The following is a 22,879-nucleotide window of genomic DNA, read 5'->3' on the forward strand; positions in this document are numbered from 1 at the left end:
ACACATACCCCGACACACACAGACCCATACACAGACACACACACCTTTCTCTCTCTCCCCCTCTCTCTCACACATACACATACTAGGGGTTTATCTGTACCTTGTCCAGTGAGAGGTGAAGCTCTGGACCTGAATCCAGGCGGACTCTCGGCCAGTGCCAGGGTCTCCCCGACAGTCTGCAGCTGCCCAGCGTTTCCGCCTCTCGCCCTGTAGCCCTTTGGGTCGAGCGAGCCACTGGCGTCGAACGGCGGGCTGCGCCGCGGGCTCCTGCTTTCAGCACCGGCGGGGCGGACAGCGCTCCACATGCCTGCGCAGGGAAACTGCCCGAGCCCATCGCAGGAGGCTGCAACCCCCTTAAACTTGGCTCATATTTCAGCCCAGCTGCGCTCACGTGGTGAGCATATCTGGCCGCCCCCCCAGATGGGTGATCCTTCGCCCCTCCCCTCCAACAACCGGCACAACCTCAGCGATTGCCAGCGCCGCAGGCAGGGACTGAACCAGTTGCTCGCCACCCACAGCATCACACACACACGACACTCGCCCCCTCGCCTCTGGAACAGCCCCCGGAAAATAACCTGGTTATGGTGAAACATGGGCAACGCTGCATACAGTCAGAGAGCTGTACAGCACAGAAACAGGCCCTTCGGCCCACTTTGCCCATATCGATTAAGTTGGCATGCCGGGCTAATCCCATTTGCCTGCATTTGGCCCATGGCTCTCTGAACCCTTTTTATCCATATATCTGTCCAAATGTTGTAATTGTATCCGCTTCTAAAGCTTCCTCTGGCAGCTCATTCCAGATACTGACCACCCTCTGAGTGAAAAGGTTGCCCCCGAGGCCCCCCGTAAACCTCTCTCCTCTCACCTAAAGCCTGTGCCCTCCAGTTTCAGAATCCTCTACCCTGGGGAAAAGGACTGTGAGCGTTCACGTTATCCATGCCCCTCATGATCTTGTACACCTCAATAAGGTCACCCCTCAGCCTCCTACATTCCAAAGAAAAGTTCCAGTCTATCCAACTTTCCCAAGCCCAGGTAACATCCCGGTGAATGTCTTCCGCATCCTTCTGATTTTTTATAGAATTCTCTTTCTTTTAAAATCTTTTTATCAGCTTTTTTTTTCAAAAACAAAAACAAAACAACAACAAAAAAGAATAATGATAAACATAACAATGATATTGATACATAGGGATCAGGATTACATTAATAACAGGTATAATCTAAATATGAGTCCAGTGTCAAAATACACATTGAATATAGACCTCCTGGTCTCTATGTAAATATAGTTAAATGTTTAAAAGAAAACATATATGAAAAAAACAAAAAGATAAAAAGAAAAAAAAGAAAAAAAAGAGAAAAAAAAGGAAAAAACTAAAGGGGGAAAAAAAGCAAAACAGAATCTGAGCTGCAAAGAATTCCAACAATTTAAGTTCCTGTTTGGCATCGTCCATTCCACCGTATAAAGGTAAATTTTTTTTTATAACGGTTGAAGAGGGGACAATTTATGTCATGTGAAAATCTTCCCCAAGTCCTATCAAATTTAACCAAGGGTTCAATAATGTCACTCCTGATTTTTTTCTAAATTTAAACATGATATCGTTTCAGAGTACCAATGGAGTGTGGTCGGAGGGTTAGAGTATTTCCATTTAAATAAAATAGATCTTCTGGCGATTAATGTAGTAAAAGCAATCAGCCGATGGGCGGAACGGGACAAATGAATAGAATCTAACATTGGTAGCCCAAAAATTGCAGCAATAGGATGAGGTTGTAAATCAATACCTAAACCTACAGAAATAGTATCACAAATTTCTTTCCAATATTTTTCCAAAAGTGGGCAGGACCAAAACATATGGGTCAGTGAGGCCACTTCAGAGTTACATCTGTCACAGGTAGGATTTATATGATAATCATAATTTCTAGGATTCTCGTCTCTCCAAATGCCAGACAGGATCATAGTACCATCACAAAATGTGACACCAAACTAAATAATGCATGTTACTTTGCAACTCACTTTTTTAATCCCACTTTCCCAATTTTGGTGAAGGATACCTGACCTGCAATAGGTGTCTGTTTCTCTCGCCACAGGTTCTGCCCATCCTGGAGAGTATTTGTCGGAAGGAACTGCAGAAGCTGGTTTACACCAACGATGTCACCCATTCCTTCTCTCCAGAGATGCTGCGTTACTCCAGCATTTTTGTGTCTATCTTCTGAAGAGTATTTACATCATTTTCTGTTTTTTATTCCAGTATTCCAGCAGCTGCAGTTGTTTGGAGTCACGTGTGAACAATGACTGCTTTTTAAATAGCCTCCAGTAACATATAACACAATGACACCTCAAGCGCCCATAAACTGCAATGACCCAATGGTCAGCTCGGGGCTGGTTGTGCAGATATGGAGCATTGTTCAGCCAGGAGGTGCTGAAGCAAAGATGGCCCGGTGCTGGGACACAACACCAACTATATCACAGACTGTGGTCCCTGTCCTGTGCTGCTTCACATCTCCCAAGAAAGGGGTGCAGAGTTCTCAAGGTACTTGATCAGGAATCATTTTCCTTAGAACAGAGTCTGGGAGTGACTGGTGAGGTGCACAGGATTCTGAGTAGAACAAGACCAATTTTCATTTAAAAAAAGGTTAACAAAATGTCATGGATCGCAGTCATAGAGTTGTACAACATAAAAACAGGCCCTTCAGCCCACCTTGTCCATGTTGTGGCTAGTTCCATTTGCCTGCATCTGGCCCACAGTTCTCTAAACGTGTCCTCTCCAGATATCTGTTAAGATAAATACTACAAATGACAGGAGAGTGAAGGACATGGTTTTCACCCAGAGGATGCTGCGGTTCCTGAACTCACTGCCATGATTAGTGCGGGTGTCATGGGTTATGGGGAGATGGCAGGAGAATGGGGTTGATAGGGATAGATAAAGCAGCCATGATTGCTGCTCTATCTATCCTTGATGGGTCAAATGGCCTAATTGTGCTCCTATAAAGTTATGAACTTATGAGACGGTAGAAGCAAACGCTCCCCACATTGACATAGTATGTGAGTGCATAAATGTACAAATAAGGAAGGATTTTGAACTGAGCATCTTTTGACTCACTTCAGAGTCAATCACATTGTTTTGTGTGGCGTCACATATAGACTGGTGCAGGGAAGGACAGCTGATTGCCCTTCCAAAAGGGCATTAGTGAACCAGATAGGAGCTTTCAACAGTGGTATTTTTGTGGTTACCATGTCTAATGGATAATTTTCTTAAATGACCAATAATTGAGTGTGAACAGCTGTAATGGGATTGTAACTTGAGCCCGTGCCTTGTCTGTCCGTGCTCCATACCAGTCCAGTCATTACACTAGTTTAGCACAATCATTCTGGGTTGAAACTCCAAGAATAGTATAACCAAGTTGCTTACCAAGGTGGCAGGGTTCTGGGGAGTGTTGTAGAGTGGAGGGATCTAAGACTACATAGTTCATTGAAAGTGATGCCACAGGTAGATAGAGTTGTTAAGAAGGTTTTCAACACATTGGCCTTCCTCAGTCAGAGGATTGAGTATCGAAGTTGGGACGTTATGTTACAGTTGTATAAGACATTGGTGATGCCACATTTTGAATATTGTGTTCAGTTTTGGTCACTCTGTAATAGGAAAGATGTTGTCAAGCTGGAAAGGGTGCAGAGAAGATTTACAAGGATGTTGCCAGGGCTCAAGGGCCTGAGCCATGGGGAGGGGATGGGCAGGCTAGGACTTTATTCCCTGAAACACAGGGGGATGAGGAGTGATCTTATGGAGTCCAGCTACTGGACTCCATAAGATGCAACTCCAGAGCCAATAAAATCATGGGAGACCCCTTCCACCCATGCAACGGACTGTTCCAGCTGCTACGGTCAGGCAAACGCCTCCGTTGCCATGCTGTGAGAACGGTGAGATTGAGAAGGAGTTTCTTCCCAGAGGCCATTCGGACTGTAAATCTCACCAGGGACTAACTTTACTGAACGTTTTTCCTTCCAATATTTAATATGTAAAAGAATATGTGTGTGTTTATGAGTGTGTTTATAGTTTGTTTGTTTGTCTTTTTGCACAAAGTCCGCGAGCATTGCCACTTTTCATTTCACTGCACATCTCGTATGTGTATGTGACAAATAAACTTGACTTAGAAACATAGAAACATAGAAATTAGGTGCAGGAGTAGGCCATTCGGCCCTTCGAGCCTGCACCGCCATTCAATATGATCATGGCTGATCATCCAACTCAGTATCCCGTACCTGCCTTCTCTCCATACCCTCTGATCCCTTTAGCCACAAGGGCCACATCTAACTCCCTCTTAAATATAGCCAATGAACTGGCCTCGACTACCCTCTGTGGCAGGGAGTTCCAGAGATTCACCACTCTCTGTGTGAAAAAAGTTCTTCTCATCTCGGTTTTAAAGGATTTCCCCCTTATCCTTAAGCTGTGACCCCTTGTCCTGGACTTCCCCAACATCGGGAGCAATCTTCCTGCATCTAGCCTGTCCAACCCCTTAAGAATTTTGTAAGTTTCTATAAGATCCCCTCTCAATCTCCTAAATTCTAGAGAGTATAAACCAAGTCTATCCAGTCTTTCTTCATAAGACAGTCCTGACATCCCAGGAATCAGTCTGGTGAACCTTCTCTGCACTCCCTCTATGGCAATAATGTCCTTCCTCAGATTTGGAGACCAAAACTGTACGCAATACGCCAGGTGTGGCCTCACCAAGACCCTGTACAACTGCAGTAGAACCTCCCTGCTCCTATACTCAAATCCTTTTGCTATGAAAGCTAACATACCATTCGCTTTCTTCACTGCCTGCTGCACCTGCATGCCCACTTTCAATGACTGGTGTACCATGACACCCAGGTCTCGCTGCATCTCCCCTTTTCCTAGTCGGCCACCATTTAGATCTTGACTTGACTACTGCAGTTATGAATGGATGATCATGCAAAAAAACAACAAAGGCAGACAAAAATGCTGGAGAAACCCAGTGGGGGGGGCGGCATCTGTGGTGTAAAGGAATAGGTGACATTTGGGTTGGAAGAAGGGTCTCGACCTGAAATGTAACCTATTCCTTCACTCCATAGATGTTGCCTCACCCGCTGAGTGTCTCCAGCATTTTTGTCTACCTGCGATTTTTCCAGCATCTGCATTTCTTTCTTAAACATGCAAAAGGCAACAATAATTAAGTAAAGGTGTAGTGTAAAATGGTCCATTGTTGGCTGTGGGATAGGTGATAATGTGTTATGAAGAGTGGAACTCAACGGGACGACAGTAAAACTAGTATGGTGACTAGGGAGGGGGAGGGATGGAGACAGAGGGTGTGCAAGGGTTATTTGAAGTTAGATAAATCAATACTCATACAGTTGGGTCATAAGCTGCCCAAGCGAAATATGAGGTGTTGTTGCTCCAATTTACATCTGGCCTGACTCTGCCAATGTAGTAGGCCTAGGACAGAAAGCTTAGTTGGGAATGGGAGGGGAAGTTAAAGGGTTTGGCAACTGGGAGATCATGTAGGCCAAGGTGGATTGTGCGGAGCTGTTCAGCGATACGATCGCTGAGTCTGCGTTTGGTCTCGCCGATATATAGGAGTTCACACCTGGAACACTGGATACACCAGATGAGTTTGGAGGAGGTGCAAGTGAACCTCTGCCTCACGTGAAGGGACTGGCGGGGTCCCTGGGCAGAGTCAAGGGAGGAGATTTTGGGGCAGTGTTGCATCTCCTGCGGTTGCAGGAGTAGGGACCTGGGGAGGGCGTGGTTTGGGTGGGAAGGGATAAGTTAACCAGGGAGTTGAAGAGGGAATGGTCTCTGCGGAAAGTAGAAAGGGGTGGAGATGGGAAGATGTGGTTTAGTGCTGGGATCCCATTGGAGATGTCGAAAATGTCAGAGGATTATGTGCTGTGTGCTAAAGCTCAAAGACTGCTGATTAATTCACATCTGGGACCTGACAACATTCATTCTGTTCACTCTGTTGAATTTTGCCAACTCCACGAGTGACATATAAAAACCCAGCAATTGGTCAGTCCTGCAAAATATCAACCCTTCTGCACTCATACTTTCTCCCTAAAAGGTTTGAATAAGATTTAATCGTTTCTGACATAAAGGCACAAAGAGGCTTCAAGTACAGTGGGGGGTTTTTAACTTGCAAATTATAAACACAATGCACATGTCGCCAATTCATTTCAATGTTTATTTGTAATGAGAGAGAGTTTAATTAATTTTGTAATTACCTTTTAAATCTGTCACTTGCTGCCCTTCAGCTGGGGTTTGGCTCAAATCAATCATAATCAGGCTGATAATTAATCCATGCTGTAGGAAATGCTTCCAATAATCACCTCTGACATGCCTGCCTGGGAAAGCGAGGACTCAGGGTCCAGGGAAACAGAAAGCAGCAGAGAAGGTTGGGAAGAGACAGTCGGACCTGTCAACGGTGGAGAGAGATTAATGGCTTCAGTTTGACCCATTCCGAAAAGGTCAACGTCGCATTTCAGCTGCCGAGGGCCTTCTAGATATGGGCTAAGTGTCCTGTTTTAACCTTAGATTCCCAGTCCCCTCTATACACTTCCAATCAGAATGCAAGCAATGCTATGTTTTATAATTCCATAAGTATTTCTACCCATTCAGCTCATGAAGTCTACTCCACCATTCAATCATGCCTTTTCTATTTTTCCACCTCAACCTCATTCTTATGCCTTCTCCCTGTAACCTTTGACACTTTTACTAATCAGGAACCTGTTAATCTCCGCTTTAAAAATACCCAATAAAAATCCCCAACTATCTGTGGCAATGAATTCCGCAGATGCATCTCCCTCTGGCTAAATGTATTTTTCCTCATCTCCATTCTAAAGGTACATCCCTTTATTCTGAGGCTGTGAACTCTATTTTTAGACTCGTTGATTATTGGCACTCTATCCAGGTCTTTCATTATCAGGTGAATTTCAATAAGATCCCTCCGCATACTTCTAAACTCCAGCGAGTACAGGCCCAGTGCCATCAGATGCTCTTCATTAACGTTAATCTGATCACTCCCGAGATCATTCTCATAAACCTCCTCTGGAATCTCTCCAATGGCAGCACATACTTCCTCAGAGATGGGCCCAAAATTGCCCACAATGCTTCAAATGTGGCCTCGTCTGCACCTTATAAAGCCTCGGCATTACATCCTTTCATGCCCCTTGCTGCATGAGGTTGGGCAGTGTTCCTGCAAAGGTGGGCAGCCGTGGGCCGATGGGCAGCCTGTTTACCTGCCCATTAGAATAAAGGGGAGGTCATTTAAGACTGAGGTGAGAAAAAACGTTTTCACCCAGAGAGTTGTGAATTTATGGAATTCCATGCCACAGAGGGCAGTGGAGGCCAAATCACTGGATGGATTTAAGAGAGAGGTAGATAGAGCTCTAGGGGCTAGTGGAGTGAAGGGATATGGGGAGGAGGCAGGCACGGGTTATTGATAGGGGACGATCAGCCATCATCATAATGAATGGCGGTGCTGGCTCGAAGGGCCGAATGGCCTCCTCCTGCACCTATTTTCTATGTTTCTATGCCCGCGGTAGCTGGCAGAGTACAGAGCTATCGTGCCCAATGATTGCTTAGAGAGCCATGGCATAACCCTCTCCCTAACCCACTGGAAAACAGCAGCCCTGAGGATGGTAACTCCCGGCACCCCATGCTTTTGGGCACAGCACTGTACGTTAGTCTGTACTTGCTGTCTAACCCCAATGCTACACACAATGATAGGATGTCTCCCACTGACCTATCCACTCTGGCGCCCCCTCCCCATCCACTGCACCCTGATCTAACCAGGTTGCAATGAATAGGAGATAGAGTCATAGCGTCGTGGAACTATACAACACAGTGGCGTAGTGGAAAAGCTGCTGCCTTACAGCGCCTGAGATCTGGGTTTGATCCTTACCATGGGTGCTGTCTATACAGAGTTCCTACATTCTCCCTGTTGGGTTTTCTCCAGGTACTCTGGTTTCCTCCCACACTCTAAAGACATGCAGGCTTGTAGGTTAATTGGCTTCTGTAAATTGTAAATGGGCCCAAGTGCGTAGGATAGTGTTAGTGAACGGTGTGAGCGCTGGTCGGCACGGCCTGTTTCTGCGCTGGATCTCTAAACTAAACTAAACGAAACTAAAATAAAAAGTGCATTACTTTTCACTTGTCTGAGTTCACTTTAATTAAATCTGCCATTCCCTGGCCAACTTTCCCAGTTGATCTAGATCCTGTTGTAACGCTGGACAACGTTCTTCACTACACCACCAATTTTGGAGCGATCCACAAACACACTCATTCCTGTTCCCTGGCTCTCTCCTGGCCTGCACAGCTCAGGTAAAATATTAGTCCCTCAGAGAATTAGTCAGGTAATGTCTCAGGATGCATCGCAGGTACTGGCTTGCCCACCATCCAAGGGGTCTACTGGAGGAGCTTCCACAGAAAGGCAGCCATTATCACCATAGACCCACACCACCATGACCATGATCTCATCTTGCTGCTAGCATGGGGAAGAAGGTATAGGAGAACTATGACCTCCAGGTTCAAGAACAGCATCTTCCCAACAACCATCAGGCTATTGAACACTGCCAACTCAGCAACTGGTGAATCTCTGGAATTCTCTGCCACAGAAGGTAGTTGAGGCCAGTTCATTGGCTATATTTAAGAGGGAGTTAGATGTGGCCCTTGTGGCTAAAGGGATCAGGGGGTATGGAGAGAAGGCAGGTACAGGATACTGAGTTGGATGATCAGCCATGATCATATTGAATGGCGGTGCAGGCTCGAAGGGCCGAATGGCCTACTCCTGCACCTATTTTCTATGTTTCTATGTTTCTATGGACTATGTTTTTAGTTGCACTGCAGAGTTGGGCTTTGCATTATTATGATTAGCTAGTATGACGGTTATTAATTTATGGTATTACTGATTATTATATATTTATCTGAATGTTATTGTTTTAAAGTACAAGAAGCGAGAATATCATTGTTCCATTGTCGGTACAAATGACAATTAAACACTTTAGACTCTTGCCCTTCACTCTGCCTGTGTAGGATTATTACGGGCACTTGTTAAATTTCTTGCTCTCTCGCTCTCATAAATCATTTTAATTACTTTTTTTTTTAGGTTTCTATAATTTTCCAGATTCCTAGATAAGCCACTAATCTTCACAACATTACATTGCCCTTCCTTTCACATTTAATACCTTCCTTAACTTTCTCAGCTAGTCACAGATGGATCAGTCTTTTGCACTCTTTATTTCTCAATGGAATTTATCTTTGTTAAGAATGATGAAATACCACCTCATATGTCAGCTTCTGTTTATCTATCATCTTGGCTATTAATCTATCCTCCCCTCTGCCAAACTCTGCCTTCATATCTTTACGGGAGTGGGGTGGAGACTGAAGGTGCAGGCAGCGGGGAAAGTCAAGGCTAGCACTACAGAGGACGGTAGAAGCAAGGAACTGCAGATGCTGTTTAACCAAGGAGAGACACAAAGTGCTGGAGTAACTCAGCAGGTCATGGAGAACATCTCTGGAGAACATGGATAAGTGACGTTTCGGGTTTGGACTGTCTGAAGAATGGTCCTGACCCAAAACGTCACCTATCCATGTTCGACTCAAAGTGCTGGAGTAACTCAGCGGGGTCAGGCAGGATCTCTGGAGAAAAAGGATTGGTTTTTAGGGTCAGAATGAGAGGAGAGGAAGGGAACTGGAGGTAAGAAAACCCTCCCCTCTACCCTTTGACTGAAGAAGAATCCCAACCCAAAACATCACCGATCCTTTTTCTCCAGAGATGCCGCCTGACCCGCTGAGTTACTCCAGCACTTTGTGTCTTTCCACTGCAGAAGAAGGGATGTGGTCTCTAAACTGTAGCCCAATTCAATCTAGTATTACGACATCCACAATGGTCCAATACAGTCTTATACCTACTGAGAACCAACTGCATAGTCCAGTGGAGGATTAGAGGCTTGAAGAGCATGTTTCTGTGCTGTATATACTCGGTAGCCCAGAGAGGAATAATGCATTCAACAGGAGACCCTCTGGTACAAGGATTGGAGTCTGATATCTCCACCAAACAGGAGCCTTGCTACAAATTCCATTGTCTATTCACCTGACTGCAGCTAACCTGCTGTTAATGAACACTGCTGAAGAGGTCTTGAACACGTAGGGTCTGTGTGTAGCTGTGTCAAGGCCACATCGTGTATTGTTGGTGACTATTTGCTTTGTTTAATTTATTGTCATCTGTACCGAGGTACAGTGAAAAACTTTCTTTGTTGCCTGCTGACCAGTCAGCGGAAAGACTATACATCATGAGCTGTCCATAGGGTACAGGTACAGGATAAGGGAATAATGTTTAGTGCAAGATAAAGTCTTATAAAATCCAATGAAAGATAGTCCAAGGGTCTCCAATGAGGTGGATGGTACGTCAGGGCCACTCTCTAGTTGGTGATGGGTTGGTTCAGTTGCCTGATAACAGCTGGGAAGAAACTGTCCCTGGATCTAGAGGTGTGCGTTTTCGCACTTACCTGATGGCAGAGGCAAGAAGAGAGAGTGACCGGGTGAGACTCGTCCTTGATTATGCTGGTGGCCTTGCCGAGGCAGCATGAAGTGTAGATGGAGTCAATGGAAGGGAGATTGGTTTGTATGATGGTCTGGGCTGTGTCCGCAATTCTCTGCAATTTCTTGCTGTCTTAGATGGAGCTGCTCCCAAAACATCCTGCTATGCACCCTGATAAAATGCTTTCCATGGCGTAAATGTAGAAGATGGTGAGAGTTGTTGGGAACATGCCCGAACTTAGTTAGTTAGATAGTTTAGTGTACCGAGGTATAGTGAAAATCTTTGTTGTTGCATGCCAACCAGTCAGCAGAAAGACAATAACCATATAACCATATAACAATTACAGCACGGAAACAGACCATCTCGGCCCTTCTAGTCCGTGCCAAACTTACTCACCTAGTCCCATCTACCAGCACTCAGACCATAACCCTCCATTCCTTTCCCGTCCATATACCTATCCAATTTATTTTTAAATGATAAAATCGAACCTGCCTCCACCACTTCCACTGGAAGCTCATTCCACACAGCTACCACTCTCTGAGTAAAGAAGTTCCCCCTCATGTTACCCCTAAACTTCTGTCCCTTACTTCTCAAATCATGTCATTTTGTTTGAATCTTCCCTACTCTCAATGGAAAAAAGCTTTTCCACGTCAACTCTGTCTATCCCTCTCATCATTTTAAAGACCTCTATCAAGTCCCCCCTTAACCTTCTGTGCTCCAAAGAATAAAGACCTATAACTTGTTCAACCTTTCTCTGTAACTTAGGTACTGAAACCCAGGCAACATTCTAGTAAATCTCCTCTGTACTCTCTCTATTTTGTTGACATCTTTCCTATAATTTGGCGACCAAAATTGTACACCATACTCCAGAATTGGCCTCACCAATGCCTTGTATAATTTAAACATTACATCCCAACTTCTATACTCAATGCTCTGATTTATAAAGGCCAACACACACAATACATGATTACAATCGAGCAATCCACAGTGTACACGATAAATGATAACGGGAATAGAGCAAGATAAAGTCCTAAGCCTGGGTGAGGAAGTCGGTCTGTTTCTGAGTGTGTGATACTGTGATCAATGCACAGAGGAGTGTGTTTCTGTGCTGTATATTCACGGTAGCTCAGAAAGAATAATGCAGCCAGCAGCTTGCGGTAAAACAATCTGCCCCCATTGTATTTGGAGCAATTACAGCTTCTCCGAGCTGCCTGTGGTGAAGGGGGTAACCACGGCAACCGGATACACAGCGGGAGCAGGCTGGCTTCAGTCGCTGAGCTCCGCTGCCCCGCGATGGCTGTCACCTTCCTCAGACTGCCCCAAATCAGCCGGCCCTGGGCCAAGGGGGGCTTCGACCGGCCCCTCCTCCAGCTGCAGGCTGCAGGTTCCGCAGAGGGATTGGGCTCGTCCCACTTCGATGAGGCCAGAGCGGCCACTGCACACCCGTTGCTGGTTGCCCGTGCCTCATGGCCACCAGGTGAGGGGAGGTCAGCGAACCACACCCGTGGGTGGAGTCGGAGTGCGTGGAATATAGGTCCTGGTGGGGGGGTGGGGGGGCGGTGGGGGATCTATACATAGCTGCCTTTCACCCTCTGTCAAAGGTGGGTGGTGGGGGTGGAGGTGAGTCAATATTGGGTCAAGTAGCAGGGTGGCACATCAGTGGAGTTGCTGCCTTCCCAAAGAAATGAGGAGGAAATTCTTTAGGCAGAAGTCTTTGAAATTGATCACCACAGGTGGGTGTGGAGGCCGAGTCATTGGGTATTGTTGAAGCAGAGTTTGACAGGGCCAGCCAGCATAGTGATGTAGCGTTAGAGTTGCTGCCTCACATCGCCAGGGACCCGGGTTTAATCCTGACTATGGGTGCTGTCTGTACGTAGTTTGTACCTTCTCAGTGACCGCATGGATTTTCTCCGGGTGCTCCAGTTTCCTTCCATATTCCAAAGACGTGCAGATTTGTAGGTTAATTGACTTTGGTAAGTTACAAATTTGTCCCTAGTCTGTTTAGGTTGGTGTATCTGTGGAATTCTCTGCCTCTGAGGGCGGTGGAGGCCAGTTCTCTGGATACTTTCAAGAGAACGCTTGATAGGGCTTTTAAAGATAGTGGAGTCATCAGGAGATACAGGGAGAAGGCAGGAATGGGGTACTGATTGTGGATGATCAGCCATGATCACATTGAATGGCGATGCTGGCTCAAAGGGCCGAATGGCCTACTCCTGCACCTATTGTATTTTGTCTATTGACATGACATGACATGAGGTAATTGCTTTTTGGTACGAATTTGGTGGGTGGGCCGAAGGGTCTGTTTCCACGCTGTATCTCTAAAGTCCAAAGTCCAAAGACTGGCTCTTGATTGGTAAGGGTGTCAGGGGTTATGGGGAGAAGACAGGAGAATGGAGTTGAGAGGGAAAGATCGATCAGCCATAATTGAATGAGGGAGTAGACTTGATGGCCTGAATGGGCCCATTCTGCTTATGAACATGTCTGCAGGGTTCCTCAGGGTGAGTTCTGACCATCTTCAGCTGCTTCATCAATGACCCCAAGTCAAGTTGGGATTATTATCAAATGGACAAGTGCTGGGAGGTACAGGTACAATGAAAAATCTTGCAGCACCATCACAGACACAGGCTCACAAAACATATTTTACATCAATTACACATTAACTCTGCAAGACAGTGAAAGGAAAAAGACTGTGCCTATAACAGGACATTGTTGTGAAACACAATTGGAAAACAAGTCCGTGGCAGAGCAAGATTTGAGCCACAGTTTTCCATTGCCGGGGTGGGATTAGGGTTGTGCAGGGTGGTTCAACAACCTGTTGGTTGTAGGATAGTAGCTGTTCATGAACCTAGTGGTGTGGGATTTCAGGCTTCTGTGCGGCCTGCCTGACCGTAGCAGTGTGAAGAGCACACAGCACGGCTCGGCACAGCTCTTGATCTATCACAACCTTGATGATAGATGCTGCCTTCTTGTGGCAGCGCTTGGTGTAGATGCTCTCGATGGTGGGGAGGGCCATGCCCATGATGAATCCTCCTTCCATTGTAAGGTCAGAAGTGGACTGATTGCTGATGTTGGCACTATGTTTCAATTCCGACTGATGAAGCATCTGCAGCAAGGCCTGCACGTCTCTGGGACATCTTTGGGATCTGGACATCTTTGGGATTTGAGATTTTATCCATAATCCATGCGGCCTCTGGTCAAGGTCAATGACTGGTCTCTTTGAAAGCCCAGGTTACGAACTGCACACCCATCCCACATCTGAATGTGGTGGGATCTGAACTGCGCTCTCCCATTCACAAGGCCTGAACATACCCACCTCAACACCGTTCGCATGGGATCAGGTCCAGCAAACATTTCCCAGCATGGAAATGGCAAAGACTGGCGGGCACAGCATTAAGGTGAGAGGGGCAAAGTTTGAAGGAGATATGTGGGGCATGTTTTTTTTTACACAAAGTGGTGGGTGCCTTGAACGCACTGCCAGGGGTAGCGGTGCTTAAGAGGCATTTAGATAGGGTAGACAGTCAAACCTTTTTTCCCAGGATGGGAAATAGAGGGCATATCTTTAACATGAAAGGGGAAAAGGTTAAAGGAAATGTGCAGGGCAAGTGTCCTGCACAGAAGGTGGTGGTTGCCTGGAATGTACTGTGGGCAGTTGTGTTTAAGCCAGATATGATAGTGTTTTTTTTTGAAAAGCAGGGGATGGAGAGATGTGGATCATATACAGACAGAGGAGATTAGTTTAACCTGACATCATGTTCAGCACAGCTTTATGGGCCGAAGGGCCTGATCCTGTGCTGTACTGTTCTAAGACATTGTGCCAGAAGTCGATGATGATCAGTACTGTGGCCCAGTACATTTGCTTGTTGAGAGCAGTCACCTCCACCCTGACCATGGAGTTGCGTTGACGGAGACTCATTGGGTTGTGTTCTAAATCTCTCCGTTCTCCGTGCACACCCCTACAACACTCTACCGTGCAACTCTGGGCTGCTTCTGAAAATATCCATCCTGGCACAGATCTGTAGCCGGAAGGGCACTGCCAGAGGGATTAACACTCTGCATTTCCTCAATCTCGGAATAAACAGTTAGACAAAGAGGCAAGTTCCAACAAGTTTACTAATTACGAGTGATAATTTAATAGAATTAATGGGAATTAAATCTCACCATGTCAAATGATCGGGATTGCAGAGTTACCAGGCAGTGAACATAGAACTGAGACCATAGAACAGTACAGTACAGGAACAGGCCATTCAGCCCACATTTCTCTGCTGAGCATAATGCCAAGACAAACTAATCCCCTCTACGTGTATATAACCATGTCCCCCCAATCCCTGCGTATATATGTGCCTATTCAAAAGCCTCTTAAACGCTACTATCATATCTGCCTCCTCTGCCATATCTGGCTTAGTTTAGTTCAGTTCAGAGATACAGCCTGGAAACAGGCCATTCGGCCCGCTGAGTCCATGCCAACGATCAAAAACGCGTTCACACTAGTTTTATGCTATCTCTCTTTCTCATCAGGGGAAATTTACAATGAACCTACAAATTCACCAATCTTTGAGATGTGGAAGGAAACCGGAGCACCTGGAGGAAACCCACGTGGTCATAGGGAAAATGTGCAAACTCCACACAGACAGCATCAGATTTTACACGTTCACCCTGACACCCACGTGGGTTTTCTCCGGGATCTCCGGTTTCGTCCAAAGACGTACTGGTTTGTCAGTTAATTGGCTTGGTATAATTGTCAATTGTTCCAAGTGCTCATAGGATAGCGTTAGTGTGCGGGGATCGCTGGGCGACGCGGACTCGGTGGGCCAAAGAGCCTGTTTCCGCTCTGTATCGCTAAACTCAAACAAACTAAAGGTCTCTCCTGAACCTCTGACATCCCAGAGAAAACAATCCAAATCAGATGAATATTTATATATTGCTATCAGGAATATCAGTCTGTGTCACAGTGAGTTTGCAAAATATACGGGGCTCAATATCTTTTCCTGCTCTTTGGATTCGTGGCACCCGCTTCTGTTCCTGTGGGATTGAAAGCAATCAATGCAGATGTTGCATGTTTGAAATAAAATCATTAAATGTTGCATACTCAGATCGAGCAGAATCTGTGAACAGAGAGGGGCCCTGCCCTGAAATATGAACTCGCCTTCCTCTCCAATCCGCAGTGACATGCCTGAGATTCTGGGCTTTCGGGCGGATGAATCCTTGCCCCCGACGCTGTTTATGAAGAGCTCTTGTTCTGACAGATACTTTCTGGGGCTTCATTGTTGAGAGACAGGTCAATTTATCAGTTGTACACCCTTAAACATTAATCTCATCCTTCACTTCCCAGGTGCGGCGCGCAGTCAGCACTTTCTGTTTTTATACCAGATGCCAGCATTTGCTGATCGCCCTTTTTTTTGGTTCAAAATGCTGTCCCGAAAGAAAGGAGGGAATAACGGGAACAGGAGAGAAGAGGAAACAATGGAAGAAATAGACGGATATATGGACAGGAAGGGTTTTGAGGGCTGTGGGCCAAATGCAGGCAAATGGTTTAGGAGCGTGCTGCCAGGAGCGGTAGTGGAGGCAGATGTGATAGATGTGTTTAAAAGGCTTTTCGATGGGCAAATAGAAATGCAGGGAATGGATTGACCGTGTGCAGGCAGGAGAGATGAGTGTATCTTGGCATCATGTTCGGCACGGACATTGTGGGCCGAAGGGCTTGCTTTTGTCTTGTACTTCCCATGGTCTATCGCACCTGCCTCAACTACCTCATCCAGCAATTATATGGCCAGCACCCTCTGAGTGAAAAAGTTGATCCTCATGTTCCTATTAAATATTTCTTCCCTCATTTTAACCCTTTCTCCAAGTCTGGCGTTCATGGGAATGGGCGAAGAATGAACAAGTAATTGGAGCAAGATATATTGCTGACTTCTGAAAGTGGGTCTGCACCTGATTCCGTTTCCCTGCTTCCCAACCCAAAATGTTGCCTTCCCATTCCCTCCACAGATGCTGCCTGACCTGCTGAGTTCCTCCAGCACGTTGTGTCCTGCTCAAAGTTCATGGTGTCCCCCTGGGATATTGCCTGACCTCCCGTTCCCTATCCATGTCGCGGCTGCGGTCTCGCTAATCCCGCATTTGTGTCTTTCCCTGCAGGGTTGTTGAGGAACAGCGATGACAAGTGTCGCGCTCACACTGCGATGGAGCGGTTCTCCACGGGTCACTTCCCCACTCAGACGTCCGACACACCCAAGGTTGGTCCGCCCTCTAAATTTCCAAGTCCTTCCCACACAAGTGGACAAAGTTGTATGCTGTTCGTTATAAGGCTTCCACCTCATTAAGTTCACAAGTTGATGATGGGGGGCACGGTGGCGTAGCTACTTGCCATACAGCGCCAGAGAACCGGGTTCGATCCTGACAACGGGTGCTTGGCTGCACAGAGTGTATGATCTCCCCGTGTCCTGTGTGGGTTTTCTCCGAGATCTTTGGTTTCCCCCCACGCTCCAAAGACGTACAGGTTTGTAGATTAATTGGCTTGGTTAATGTAAATTGTCCCTGGTTATTGTAGAGTTGTGTTAATGTGCGGGGATCGCTGGTCAGCGCGAACTCTTTGGGCCGAAGGGCCTGTTCCACACTGTATCTCTAAACTAAACTAAGTTCTAGGAGCAGAATTCGGCCATTCAGCCCAGCAAGTCAACCGCCATTCAATCGTGGCTGATCGATCTTGCCCTCGCAACCACATTCTCGGGCCTTCTCCCCATAACCCCCGACACCAGTACTAATCAAGAATCTATCAATCTCTAACTTAAACATATCCATTGATGGTCTCCACAGCCGACTGTGGCAATGAATTGCACAGATTCACCACCCTCTGGTTAAAGAATTTCTAAATATATATCTAATAATAAATAATAATAAAAAAAGATCAATAATAAATATATATAATAAATATCTAAAGATACGTCCATTTATTCTGAAGCTGTGCCCTCTGGTCCACGACTCTCCCACTGGTAGAAACATCCTCTCTATATTTCAATAGCAGGTGATATTGTTGTTGAGAGAAGCAGAGCTCCAGATACCTCCAGATTTAGAAGATAAACACAAAATGCTGGTGTAACTCAGCGGGTCAGGCAGCATCTCTGGAGAAAAAAGATTAGGTGACGTTTCAGGTCGAGACCCTTCTTCAGACTTCAGATTCAGAACCAACTTCTTCCCAGCTGTTATCAAGCAGCTGAACTATCCTATCAACAACTGGAGAGCAGTCCTACCTACCATCCACTTCATTGGACACCTTCAAAATCTTCAATCGGATTTTCCTGGAGTTGATCTTGTACTATCTGTACATTGTAGACGGCTTGATTGTAATCACATCCAGTCTTTCCGCTGACTGTGTAGCACGCAACTAAAAGTATTTGAAGGTACACAAAATTGCTGGAGAAACTCAGCGGGTGCAGCAGCATCTATGGAGCAAAGGAAATAGGCGACGTTTCGGGCCGAAACCCTTCTTCAGACTTCACTTCGGCACACGTGACACTAAACTAACATAGAATTAGTGTCTCAAATTAATGATCTTTCATCTGAGCTGGGAAAAGTAAGAAATCAAAGAGCGACACAAAAACTCCAGATGCAGTTTTACGAAAAAGGACAAAAGTGCTGGAGTAATTCAGAGGGATGGGCAGCATCTCCGGAGAACATGAATAGGTGACGTTTTGAGTCAGGTTCCTTCTTCAGACTGAAGAAGGGGAGGGGAGGAGGGGAGGGGGGGGGGGGGACGTCAGGCAGCATCTGTGGAGAGACAACCGGCCAGTATTAGCGGCTTTACATTGGAGCTGGGAGAGTCACTGACTTGTAACTGAATGTTGCAGGTTTCTACTTTATCAACAACATTACTGCTGGCCACTGCTGTTATAACGGGATGCAGGAAGATTGCTCCCGATGTTGGGGAAGTCCAGGACAAGAGGTCACAGCTTAAGGATAAGGGGGAAATCCTTTAAAACCGAGATGAGAAGAACTTTTTTCACACAGAGAGTGGTGAATCTCTGGAACTCTCTGCCACAGAGGGTAGTCGAGGCCAGTTCATTGGCTATATTTAAGAGGGAGTTAGATGTGGCCCTTGTGGCTAAGGGGATCAGAGGGTATGGCGAGAAGGCAGGTACGGGATACTGAGTTGGATGATCAGCCATGATCATATTGAATGGCGGTGCAGGCTCGAAGGGCCGAATGGCCTACTCCTGCACCTAATTTCTATGTTTCTATGTTTCTATATACCTACCCTGTAGACTGCTCATCTCTTCAAAGCCACTGACCAATTGGACAAGAAAGCCCAATGTAAAAACAAATTGCTTGTGTTGCATTATATTTGAATGGCTGTATGCATGTATGCATGTGTGTATTTATGCATGTGTGCACGTGCATATGAATGCTTGTATGCATATATGCGTGTCTGCATATGTGTGCGTGTATGCATGTGTATATTTATGCATGTGTGCATGTGTACATGTCCGTACGTGAACATTACGCATCTGCACGTGCGTACATGTGAGCATCTGTGCATGTCTGCATATGTCCCTGTGTCATGTATGCATGTCTGCCTATGTCGCTGTGTCATGTATGCATGTGTGCCAGTGTGCATATGTCCTTGTGTCATGTGTGCATGAGTGCATGCGGAGGATGCTAATTTCCCTGCACTTTATTAACTTAGGTCATTAACGCAGTGTGCTCTGCTCCTTTGAACACCAGGTTAACGCGTTGATCAGGGAGAAGCTGTACTCCAATTTTCCTGCTGTTCGGCATATGTTTAAGGCGAGTGATCCTAAGGGAAGAGGCATAGTTTCAAAGTAAGTCACACATTCTACAAAGACCTTCCTCTGGGAGGGAGGCAAGTGGTTTGAATGATGGTCTTCCACCTGCCTTCAGCGCAGCAAGTTTATTTTGGGCTTGGAGCGTACCAACTGTTTCACAGCCAGAAAAAAACATTTGGACTCCTCAATGTTGCTGTTGGTGATTCCCGTTAAGTAGAAATGATGCTGTAATTGTGGAACATGCCAGCATTTAACTATCACGACATTGCTGATGCTGATTGTTATATTGAGTAAAAAATAATGTGTATTTAGAACATAAGAATATAGAACAGTGCAGAAAAGGAACAGGCCCTTCTGCCCATCGTGTCTGTACCGAACATGATGCCAAGTTAAACTAATTTCTGTCTGCAAGTGATCCAGTGATCCATATCCCTCCATTCCCAACATATTCATGTGCCTATCTAAACACCATTGCCGTATCTGCCTCCACTACCACCTCTGGCAGCGCGTTCCAGGCACCCCCCCCACCACCACCACCACCACCTTTCATTTGTGTAAAAGTGTACATCTCCTGTCAAGTTTACCCATCTCATCTTAAAGCTCTGTCCTCTAGTCTTTGGCGTTTCCACCCTGGGGAAATGTTTCGGAAGAAACTGCAGATACACCGAAGACAGACACAAAATGCTGGAGTAACTCAGCGGGTCAGAGATGCTGCCTAACCCGCTAAGTTACTCCAGCATTTTTGGGTTTATCGTCTGGGAAAATAATTTGCTGGACCTGATCCCATGAGAACGGTGTTGAGGAGGGTATGTTCAGGGCTTGTAAATGGGAGAGCTGAGTTCAGATCCCACCACAGTGGCTGTGGAATGTGTATGCACTTTGGAACATGGGCTTTCAAAGAGACTAGTCATTGGTTATGACCAGAGACCACAGTGAGACTGGATAAAGTCCCAAATCCCAAAGATATCCAGATGCCAAAGATGCCAGAGATGTGCAAATCTCACTGCAGATGGACCACTTACAGATAATCCCAAACCTTTAACCTCTAAGTAAACCCTGGTAGAAAGGAAATGGAAATGAAAGTTAAGGCGTGATAGAAGGAATATGTCCAGAGCTCTCATACCCGGTCTATATCAACATTCTACCACAAGTTCTGTGGTCCCAGGATACCTGCCAACCATCCTGTGTACCATACAAGTCATAGAAACATAGAAACATAGAAATTAGGTGCAGGAGTAGGCCATTCGGCCCTTCGAGCCTGCACCGCCATTCAATATGATCATGGCTGATCATCCAACTCAGTATCCCGTACCTGCCTTCTCTCCATACCCTCTGATCCCCTTAGCCACAAGGGCCACATCTAACTCCCTCTTAAATATAGCCAATGAACTGGCCTCGACTACCCTCTGTGGCAGGGAGTTCCAGAGATTCACCACTCTCTGTGTGAAAAAAGTTCTTCTCATCTCGGTTTTAAAGGATTTCCCCCTTATCCTTAAGCTGTGACCCCTTGTCCTGGACTTCCCCAACATCAGGAGCAATCTTCCTGCATCTAGCCTGTCCAACCCCTTAGGAATTTTGTAAGTTTCTATAAGATCCCCTCTCAATCTCCTAAATTCCAGAGAGTATAAACCAAGTCTATCCAGTCTTTCTTCATAAGACAGTCCTGACATCCCAGGAATCAGTCTGGTGAACCTTCTCTGCACTCCCTCTGTGGCAATAATGCCCTTCCTCAGATTTGGAGACCAAAACTGTACGCAATACTCCAGGTGTGGTCTCACCAAGACCCTGTACAACTGCAGTAGAACCTCCCTGCTCCTATACTCAAATCCTTTTGCTATGAAAGCTAACATACCATTCGCTTTCTTCACTGCCTGCTGCACCTGCATGCCCACTTTCAATGACTGGTGTACCATGACACCCAGGTCTCGCTGCATCTCCCCTTTTCCTAGTCGTCCACCATTTAGAAAATAGTCTGCTTTCCTGTTTTTGCCACCAAAATGGATAACCTCACATTTATCCACATTATACTGCATCTGCCAAACATTTGCCCACTCACCCAGCCTATCCAAGTCACCTTGCAGTCTCCTAGCATCCTCCTCACAGCTAACACTGCCCCCCAGCCTAGTGTCATCCGCAAACTTGGAGATATTGCCTTCAATTCCCTCATCCAGATCATTAATATATATTGTAAATAGCTGGGGTCCCAGCACTGAGCCTTGCGGTACCCCACTAGTCACTGCCTGCCATTGTGAAAAGGACCCGTTTACTCCTACTCTTTGCTTCCTGTTTGCCAGCCAGTTCTCTATCCACATCAATACTGAACCCCCAATGCCGTGTGCTTTAAGTTTGTAAACTAATCTCTTATGTGGGACCTTGTCGAAAGCCTTCTGGAAGTCCAGATACACCACATCCACTGGTTCTCCCCTATCCACGCTACTAGTTACATCCTCGAAAAATTCTATAAGATTCGTCAGACATGATTTACCTTTTGTAAATCCATGCTGACTTTGTCCAATGATTTCACCACTTTCCAAATGTGCTGCTATCCCATCTTTAATAACTGACTCTAGCAGTTTCCCCACTACAGATGTTAGACTAACTGGTCTGTAATTCCCCGTTTTCTCTCTCCCTCCCTTCTTAAAAAGTGGGGTTACGTTTGCTACCCGCCAATCCTCAGGAACTACTCCAGAATCTAAAGAGTTTTGAAAGATTATTACTAATGCATCCATTATTTCTGGAGCTACTTCCTTAAGTACTCTGGGATGCAGCCTATCTGGCCCTGGGGATTTATCGGCCTTTAATCCATTTAATTTACCTAACACCACTTCCCGGCTAACCTGGATTTCACTCAATTCCTCCAACTCCTTTGACCCGCGTTCCCCTGCTATTTCCGGCAGATTATTTATGTCTTCCTTAGTGAAGACGGAACCAAAGTAGTTATTCAATTGGTCCGCCATATCCTTGTTCCCCATGATCAACTCACCTGTTTCTGACTGCAAGGGACCTACATTTGTTTTAACTAATCTCTTTCTTTTCACATATCTATAAAAACTTTTGCAGTCAGTTTTTATGTTCCCTGCCAGTTTTCTTTCATAATCTATTTTTCCTTTCCTAATTAAGCCCTTTGTCCTCCTCTGCTGGTCTCTGAATTTCTCCCAGTCCTCCGGTATGCTGCTTTTTCTGGCTAATTTGTACGCATCATCCTTCGCTTTGATACTATCCCTGATTTCCCTTGTTATCCACGGATGCACTACCTTCCCTGATTTATTCTTTTGCCAAACTGGGATGAACAATTTTTGTAGTTCATCCATGCAGTCATGGGAGCAGAATTAGGCCGTTTGGCCCATCGAGTCTACTCCGCCATTTGATCATGGCTGATCTATCTTTCCCTCTCACCCCCATTATCCTGCCTTCTCCCCATATCATTTGACACCCGTACAAATCAAGAATCTGTCATTCTCTGCCTTCAATATATATGTTGATTGGTTCCACAGCTGTCTGTGGCAATGAATCCACAGATTCACCATCCTCTGACTAAAGAAATTCCCCCTCTTCTC

General features: G+C 45.9%; 1 protein-coding gene across 5 annotated transcripts in view; it reads right to left on the reverse strand.

Annotated features, from left to right (window-relative positions):
- Positions 1-356, reverse strand: part of ano4 (anoctamin 4) — a 79,420-nt gene extending 79,064 nt beyond the window's left edge. For 4 of the 5 annotated variants that reach the window (XM_033037893.1, XM_033037891.1, XM_033037892.1 and 1 more), the window contains exon 1: positions 101-355. In XM_033037893.1, the coding sequence (XP_032893784.1) occupies positions 101-305 (205 nt within the window). In that variant the 5' untranslated portion in view covers positions 306-355. Of the gene's footprint in view, positions 1-100 lie in introns of all 5 variants that reach the window. The other variant, XM_033037895.1, reaches the window with a different exon arrangement.
- Positions 357-22,879: the final 22,523 nt, after the last annotated feature.

The sequence above is a fragment of the Amblyraja radiata genome, chromosome 19 (genome assembly GCF_010909765.2).
Source record: "Amblyraja radiata isolate CabotCenter1 chromosome 19, sAmbRad1.1.pri, whole genome shotgun sequence".
In the NCBI taxonomy this organism is placed as follows: domain Eukaryota; kingdom Metazoa; phylum Chordata; class Chondrichthyes; order Rajiformes; family Rajidae; genus Amblyraja; species Amblyraja radiata.